This window comes from Vitis vinifera, chromosome 4, assembly GCF_030704535.1.
Source record: "Vitis vinifera cultivar Pinot Noir 40024 chromosome 4, ASM3070453v1".
Classification (NCBI taxonomy): Eukaryota; Viridiplantae; Streptophyta; class Magnoliopsida; order Vitales; family Vitaceae; genus Vitis; species Vitis vinifera.
The window spans coordinates 7,088,986-7,098,704 of NC_081808.1; the positions used below are offsets into that span (position 1 = coordinate 7,088,986).

Consider the following 9,719-nt stretch of genomic DNA (forward strand, 5'->3'; position numbering starts at 1 on the left):
GACACACAAGAATGGTCTCCATTCACATAAGCCACAAGATTGATCGAACTCACACAGTTGCAAGGAAATCACAACTTAATGTCTCTATACATGAAGGAAACTGATGGGGAGACCGGCTAATTTGCTCTGATGAATCACTTCAATTAGTTCAATGAATTACTTAAATCATGGTATTATCGACACTATTCATGCATATAAGAAAGATAACCAACACAATCCTCATTCAAGTATTGATTTGCAGAGCATAAACACCAGCTTATCTTCTATATGTTCTTGCTCTGCGCCTACACTACTAATCAAACAAAATCAGCCACCAGCAACCCCTTTGTATAACTCACAATCTCCTGTGGATCCTTACAAAGTTTGTTGTATTCATGGCAACCACTGTTGAGCATGCATACATTCCAGCCAAGCTTAGTGCCGTTCCAACCAACAGAAGGGCCTTCCACTGCCTTCCGGTCACTAGAATTGCCAATGCTGTTGATGCAAGAGCCAAGGTGAAAAAGACATTCTTCCATGCTTGGAAAGCTTTGACAACACTTCTGCATCCTTTACAATGAACTACATGTCGGAAGTATCGGTTTGCAGGATTTGGGGCATGCATCGTTCCAATCCCTCCCTTGGCTGGGGAAGAAGCCGAGAGTCCGGCAACCAAACCTGCTGGTGCATGTTCCACCACTGCAGGCTGTTGGGGTAGTGAAATGGTGCTGTGCCCGAAATGGTAGGGCATTCCATGCCCTACTTTGTCCATCCACCTCCTGTATTCAGCAACCCATGTGTCTGATGACCTTAAATTGAGATAGAGTTCCTTTGTTGGAACTTTCTCTTTCATTAGAATCTCATTTTGGGAGGAAAGGAACCCCATATCTTGCTCAAAAACCTTACCTGCATTCTGATGGAAGTACCATTCTGGAAACAATTTTGCTATGGGAGATCTCTTGGTTGAACCAAACCTCACAATCAACATTGATTTTCCTTGTCCTGATGGCCTGCAAAGGAAAAGACCAGTAAAGTAGTGCTTTTCCCCATTCTTATCAACTATTTCTCGGTTATTCTGAAGAACACATGGGGCTTCGAATCGTAAGAAATTCAGCAAGGACTCATCTTTTTCCCTGCCCCACCAGCCAGCAAAACCACGGTCTGTTCGTTCAGTGACCTTGAAACATAGTGGTTGGGCATCTTCCCTCTTTGCACTCCAGTCTGTTCTGTCATGTGAGATTGGAACATGGGCTGGATCCATTAGGTTCTCGAGAAGAATGGAATGATCATATGGAAGCTCATGAATTGTCGAGGTATCTCGAAACCCTGGTCTAGCAAAGTTCTCAAACCATGGCAGTTTATCAGGATTTGGAGGGGTCCTGTGTGACATCCACACCCAAACCACTCCTTGGGAATCCTTCACCTCATATGTTTTAACACAAGCTGATCGTGGAATTTTTGCATCAGCCGGAAGCTGTTATAAACATAATTCAGAAAAGACATTCATCAAATAAATCTTTCTAAGAACTACAAGGCACAATGAATGCAGTCAAGGAAACTAAATCACACCTGAGGTATCTTCACACATTTACCCTCGCCTTCAAATTGCCAACCATGATACAAGCATTCCAGTCTCCCATCAACCAACTGACCTTCAGAGAGCTTTGCTAACCTACATCGAGAAACCCCAGTTCAACATTTTCATAATGTGAACAGTATTGAAAACTTTTGGTATATGGTTTTTGAACCATGAGAACTGCAACAAGCTTTATGGCATGATAGAGCTTTTCACTTAAAGAATTCAGCTAATGTTGCATTTCCAATACAGGGGGCGAAAGATCTCCAGGAGTGTATAGAGGAGATGATTTGAGAAATGCATGTTAGTTAGCTTCATAATGCTAAATTTTAGTACCATGTAGACTGACCAAAACTTATCCCTCCAATCCCCAAGTAAGATGGAGGGAAGGATACTTTATGTTGGGTCCTGAAAATTATGTTAAACTTCTGACAAAATTTTCTGTTTAATTTAGTGAGATGCTTACTAGCATCCTCATACTAAGATCAACAATGATGAAGATTAAACATGCTCTACATTAGATATCGAAATAGGGTTGGTGTGTATAGGGAGAGCTGTACTAACGTACTAGGATATCAAAAGATGACCATTGGTACACAGGCAACCCATACTGAAAGGATTGGGAACTGTGTGCCCGTGTGTTATACATTGAAGCCGGCACCATACAGGGGAACAGGTTATGTCACTAAAAGGGAAAAATAGAAATCGGTGGTATTTGTTTTTTTTTACTTTTTGTTGAAAGTAATTTGTTTTCAGAATTTAGGTCGTTTGTTTTTTTACTTTTTCATGACTTATTATAAATTTTTTATTAAATAAAAAAGTCAAAATATGTAACTTTTTCTAAATAGAAAAAATAAAGTTTTTTTTTTTACTTTTTAATACTTAATAAAAATAAAATACTAAAAAACAATTAATCTAATATTTAACACTATTAATCATTAAGGTTCTATTTAAAATTAAGTAAAAAAACAAATACCATCTTAACTTTATTCCTTTTCGACATACGGACTTCCAGATAGGTAGTGTTTGTTTTTTTACTTAATTCTAAATAAAACCTTAATAATTAATAGTATTAAATATTAAGTTGTTTTTTTTTTTTGTAGTATTTTATTTCTATTAAGTATTAAAAAGTAAAAAAAATCAATATGTTATTTTTTCTATTTAGAAAAAATTACATATTTTAGTTTTTTTTATTTAGTAAAAAATTTATAATAAGTTATGAAAAAGTAGAAAAATAAACAACCTAAATTTTGAAAATAAATTATTTTCAGTAAAAAAAACCAGAAAAACAAACATCGAAAAGACTTGTAACTTTCAATAAGAAAATTTTTATCATTTAAATATTAAAAAAATTAATAATATTTTTTTAAAACACCATCAAACACAACACTCTTAATTTGTGATGATTTTATTTGAAAGTAAATTTGAATAAAGCAATTTTAATTTGTATCAGACTTTCACGCTACTTATTGGTGACCCCCTTTTTTTATAGCTTAAAAATAAGGCCTTTTCATAGCGTTTGCATTTCCCCTACTTCATCACGTGATTCTGATTTTTAAAATTGATAAAGGCTCAACCATTTCCTAATATGTTCTCGGTGGCCAAACAGTTCATTAAACTAGGCACTCTCTCTGTCTTCTGACAAATTCAGAACATCAGACGAAATAAAATAGGAAAAAATCAAAGAAAATAAAAGAAATTGAAGATAGAGTTACCTATGGGGGCATCGATCTTCGTAACACTGAAGCAGGTCCTTGCCATCACGATACAACACAAGCTGCTTATCAAAAACAGTAAGACCCATAGGAGCATCCTCTGGTATGTCCTTAGTGAGATACAGTGGGTACCACTCTTCCTTCCAATCATACTCCGCCACGTGCCTCTCTCCTCTCACTTCTTCTTGACTAGATGGGTCCACCAGAACCCCCTGATCCTCTCCCCCGAGTGAAACCCCATCCCTTATCTCTGCAATAGCACAGCACCTGATGGAATCTCTCCAGGTTTGTGTGAGTAGTTTATGGGGAGGTTTCAATGATTGTGAGAGGGAGACGAGTGATAATGGAGTGGGCTTTGGGAGAGAGAAAGAGAGAGGGGGAGAGTGGGAGAGAAATGGCTGGAGGAGAGCCATGGGGTGTGGTGTAGAGGAAAACTGAAGAAGAAAGGAGGAGTTGTTGAATGTAAAAGGTAAAGATGTAGAAGTTGTTTAAGAAGTGACGCCATGAGAGAGGAGAGAAGGAAAGTGCTGCTTGCTTGGAAGGACGTTCAATCTCTCCTGACCACACGTTCTTGGGAAAGAATGAGTGTTCGTGTCTCCTCCTAATAACAGTAGAGGAAAATTACGTGGTGCAAATACGCAGCTTTGGACTTTAGTGGTCCATATTCCTCGCAAGTCTAGAGAAGGTATAAAATGAAAAATAATTCCCTTGGTGCTACTTAATTTACACATTTTTATTGAATTTTTTTTACTGTCACAAATTTAAAAATAATTTTAAAACTATCATATTTTAAAATATATATATTTTAAATTATCTTATTAATATCAAAATTAATTCCAAACCCATCCAACTCTCGTTAAGCTTGTTGCATTTAGCTGCCATCAAATCTTGTTTCTCATTAACAACCCTAGGGGATGCCCATGTCACAATAATTAAAGACATGACAAAGTTCATATTTGAACACCCTCCATTTGCATTATTCTCCATGCAGAAAACCTTTGTGAAAACTTTTATTTATTGTATCAAAATGCTCTTATCCTAAAATCCATCCTCCAATAAGTGTAGAAGTAAAATAGCTATTAAAGTTTTGGTATGATCATGTATTATTATACTCACCAAAAGCCTTCCTTACAATAGGGAATAATACCTTTCATTGAACCATATTAAAAAAAGAAAAAAAAATTATTTAGATACATGTCTTAAAATAACGATTGAATTATAAAAATAACATTTTCCTTTAATTTTATCCAAAGGCATACTCTCTTTCAACACTTTTATATGACTTCATTATATTTTTCTCCAAAAACATCAACTTTCCATTTATTTTATTCATTTCATTATTTCTTTGAACTCATTTATTTCTTTAGTTCACTTTCTTTTTTTCTTTTTGTTTTTTGCTTTTCTAACTCTTCAACTCAATCTCTTACACTATCATGATTTCATCTATAAGTGTGACCTCCAACATATTTTTACTTTCTTGTATTGTCTTGAACTTGCTTTTTTTTTTTTCCCGGTCGATGACACTCTACAAAACTCTTTCTCATCTCTTAATGCCTTCCTCATTCTCTTATTCTCTTAATCTCTCAAACAACTTATTATAACTCTCACTCAGGATGTTCATCTGAATTTAATTAAGATTAAATTTTTATCAAACATGTTCACCTAAACTATACTAGGATTAAGTTGGTTTAAAAAAAGTTTAATTAAAGTTAAGTTCTTAATCATAATGGCAATTGAAGCTACACTACAATTAAGTTTCAATTAGAAAGAATGCTTAATTGATGTTAAGTTTTTGTTTTATTTATAAAGGAATTGATTATGGTCACCTTAACTATACTATAATTAAGTTTCATTTTTAAAACTTAAGTCGGTTAATTTTATGTTTTATCGAGAAAAAACTTGATTAGTATTATGTTCTTAATTAGAATGTTCAATTGGGCTTAAATGATAAATTGCAAAACTCAACGAGAATAAACTTAGATTGAAGATTTAGCTAATGACAACTTTCGATCTTATCTCATTTTTAACATTATAGAAGTTCAAAAGAAATTGAAAAAAAAAAAATCCTTAAAGAAAACAACTACAAAAAAATCCTAAAGAAATTGTAAAAAGCCTTAACCAAATTAAAACAAAGAGAAAGATGAACAATGTGAAGAATCTTAGAGAAGAAAGAAAGATAAGAGAATTGCACTTTATGACTTTTGAAATTGATAAAACTCTGACTTTCTTTATCCATTGATCTTTATTTTAGGGTTTGGATTTCATTGGAAAAAGAGAGAACATGAACTTAGAGATAGATAGATAAAGAGAGAGAAAGGAAAGATAATTAGGTATCATAAATGGAAGGGTAATGAGTTACGAATGAGATAGACGACATTTTTTAGGAAATATAGAAGGGTAAAAATGTTGGGATAGAGCCCGTAAAAGCAATAGTGACATGATGTAACATTTAATTTCATTAAATATGATATCAATTTTCTTTTTCTATCCTATTTGCATAATTATGGTATATTTGAGCATTCAGTCCTAATAATTTGTATTGTAAGTAATTGAGTGCATTAAGAGTTGTAAAAAATATTTAATTCATGGGTTTCTTACGAGTTAATATACAACGATCCTAATTTTTAATAATAGTACTTTCGAAGTTTCATTTTAATTACCTTATTGCTAAGTAGGCACAAACATCACCTTCTTGTTTATCCTTTACCAAATATGTAGTGTTAATGAACAAGTAACCAAGTATGAGGTGTTAAAGAGTATACAGCTAAGTATGAGGTGTTGAAAAGCATGTAACAAAAAATGATGTGTTGAAGCATACAACCAAGTATGAGATGTTGAGAGCATGTAATCAAGTATGAAGTGTCAAAAGCATACAACCAAGTATGAGGTGTCGAGAGTATGCAACTAAGTATGAGGTCTCGAAGAGCATGCAACCAAATATGAAGTGTCAAAGAGCATGCAACTAAGTATGATGTGTCCAAAATATGTAACTAATTATAAGGTGTTAAGCACATGCAACCAAGTATGAGGTGTCAAAAGCATGCAATCAATTATGAGGTGTCGAAAGTATGCAACCAAAGTATGAGGTATCAAAAGTATGCAATCAAGTATGAAGTGTTGAAAGCATACAACCAAGTATGACGTGTCGAAAGCATGTAGCCAAACATGAGGTGTTGCAATGCATGCAAATAAGTATGAGGTGTCAAAATGCTTGCAACTTAGAGGACACTAAGCCACTTTTATCACGTGATACCTATTTAAGCATGCTGACTCATGAACTTATCTTATCTAACAAGTAGTTGCAAAGATCAAGCACATACCACATGTCGTCTCCATGCAATAAGAGAAACATTAACCATTTCCCTTTGAGTGATACCTAACTAGGCTATGTGATGAGTCACCTATATGTTTACTTGCTTTGGGTTCCTATAAATAAGTGCTTACCTACCAAGAAAGGAAAGTAGAAAAGTATGAAAAAGCTCCTATGGTAGTGATATTCCAAAGGTTGGATCTTAATTTGAGTTGTTGTAACAGATGTAGTGTGAAATTCCAATCTAAAATGAGAAATCTTATAATGCATGATTTTATATGGTTTTAGAATTATATATCTCATATTTCAAATGTTATATGTATTCATTATCTTTTTAAATATCATGAGATATACTTTGAAAATATATTAGTTAAATGCTAGGTTTATAATAAATATATAATAAACATGGTTGGGTTATGGTCACCTTAACTATACTATAATTAAGTTTCATTTTTAAAACTTAAGATGGTTAATTTTCTGTTTTATCGAGAAAAAACTTGATTAGTATTATGTTCTTAATTAGAATGTCCAATTGGGATTAAATGACAAATTGCAAAACTCGATGAGAATAAACTTAGATCGAAGATTTAGCTAATGACAACTTTCGATCTTATCTCATTTTTAACGTTGTAGAATTTCAAAAGAAATTGAAAAAAAATCCTTAAAAAAAACAACTACAAAAAATCCTAAAGGAATAGTAAAAAGCCCTTACCAAATTAAAATAAAGAGAAAGATGAACAATGTGAAGAATCCTAGAGAATAAAGAAAGATAAGAGAACTTCACTCTATGACTTTTGAAATTGATAAAACTTTGACTTTCTTTATCCATTGATTTCTATTTTAGGGTTTGGAATTCATTGGAAAAAAAGAGAATATGAACTTAGGGATAGATAGATAAAGAGAAAGAGAGAGAATTAAGTATCATAAATCGAAGGGTAATGAGTTAAGAATGAGAGAGACAACATTTTCTAAGGAAATATAGAAGGGTAAAAATGTTGTGATAGAGCTCGTAAAAGCAGTAGTGATATGATGTAACATTCAATTTCATTAGATATGATATCTATTTTCTTCTTCTATCATATTTGCATAATTATGGTATATTTGAGCATTCAGGCCTAATAATTTATATTGTAGGTAATTGAGTGCATTAAGAGTTGTAAAAAAGATTTAAGTCATGGGTTCCTTACAAGTTAATATGTAACGATCCTAATTTTTTTTAATAGTACTTTCGAAGTTTCATTTTAATTACCTTCTTGCTAAGCAGGCACAAACATCACCTTCTTGTTTATTCTTTACTAAATATGTAGTGTTAATGAACATGTAACCAAGTATGAGATGTTAAAGAGCATACAACTAAGTATGAGGTGCCGAAGAACATGTAACCAAGAATAATGTGTGGAAGCATGCAACCAAGTATGAGGTGTTGAAAAGCATGCAACTAAGTATGATGTGTCAAAAACATATAACTAAGTATGAGGTGTCAAGTGCATGTAACCAAATATGAGGTGTTAAAACCATGCAACCTAGTATGAAGTGTCAAAAGTATGCAACCAAAGTATGAGGTCTCAAAAGTATGCAATCAAGTATGAAGTTTTGAAAGCATGCAACCAAGTATGACATGTCGAAAACATGTAACCAAGTATGAGGCGTTAAAATGCATGCAACCTAGAGGACACTAAACCACTTTTATCACGTGATACTTATTTAAGCATGTTGACTCATGAACTTATCTTACCTAACAAGTAGTTGCAAAGATCAAACACATACCACATGTCGTCTCCATGCAATAAGAGAGACATTAACCATTTCCTTTTAAGTGACACCTAGCTATGCCATGCGATGAGTCACCTATATGTAGTGTTTGAAAAATCAAGTTTTTTTTTTTTTTTTTTTGTTGGAATATTGACGAATATTGGTTATCAGCAATAGTTGAAACAAAATTGGCCATCATTAATTGGTCAGGAGAAAAATTGGGAAAATCAGCAAAGTATTGGCTACAAGGAGATATATCGGAGAAAAAAATCAAGCATGAGGCGACGTGCACGTCAAGCAAGGGCGGTGCCATTGACGATTTTTTTTGGGCGATTTTTTGCGTCTCTCTCTCTCTCTACATCCAACAACCAAATTTAAATTTTAAAAAATCTAACGGCCTAGATTTCACCCGTGTTTTTGTTAAAGCATCCAATTATCATATTTGTGATCTAATTGTGGAAAATCAAATTTGACCTGATCCAACGACTAGGATATGTTTCCAATGGCCATATAAAGATCTAATTGCCAGATCTGAACCAAATTTCGATCTAATGGTTAAAATTAATTTACAACGACTATTTGACAATCCAACAACTAGTTTGACAAAAAAAAAAAAAAATTCTATAAATACCCACACAATCCATTCCATTTCATGCATAAAAATTTGGCATTTTTTTTTATCTCCATCAAAAATTTTAAATTTTGGGAATTTTGTGGTGAAGTGTTGGATTAACTCTAAATCAAGACTAATTAAGGTATGTTTTACTTTTCATAAAATTTATTTTTATTATGCATAGTTCAATTCAATTTTATTTGTTATGCATAGTTTAATTGATATTACCTAATTTTAAAATTTGTCATATTAATATTAAATTTCATATTGAAATTAATTTGACATATATGCATATTTAATTTCAATTTTTAGTAATTTCAAATTTTAATTTAATTGATATAAAAAATTAGTTATAATATTTGTCTATTTGATATCACATCACATATATGCATAATTCAATTTTAATTTCATTTTTTATTAGTAATAATTCTTATCAACTTCATGAATAATATTAAATTACCTTAGATATTTATCTTTAATAATTTTAAATTTAATTCATATGGAAATTTAGTTATAATGTTTGTCTATTTGATATCACTTCACATATATGCACAATTCAATTTTAATTTCAATTTTTATTAGTAATGATTCTTATCAACTTCATGAATAATATTAAATTAACTTAGATGTTTATCTTTAATAATTTTAAATTTAATATTAGTTTCATATGGAAATTTAAAATACATGTTTAGAAAATGACTAGTTGAAGTGGAAGTACAAGTGGAAGCGGTGCCATGGGCCAAGATCCTTGTTGGAAATATTGTACAACTATTT

General features: G+C 32.3%; 1 protein-coding gene across 1 annotated transcript; it reads right to left on the bottom strand.

Moving 5' to 3' along the window:
• LOC100259354 (protein TIC 55, chloroplastic) lies at positions 1-3,905 on the bottom strand. Its single transcript, XM_002283397.5, has 3 exons — positions 3,271-3,905; positions 1,549-1,651; positions 1-1,453 (listed from the first exon to the last, which is right to left on the bottom strand). The coding sequence occupies exons 1-3, from the start codon at positions 3,681-3,683 to the stop codon at positions 335-337; spliced, it is 1,635 nt and encodes a 544-aa protein (XP_002283433.2). The 5' UTR covers positions 3,684-3,905; the 3' UTR covers positions 1-334.
• Positions 3,906-9,719: the final 5,814 nt, after the last annotated feature.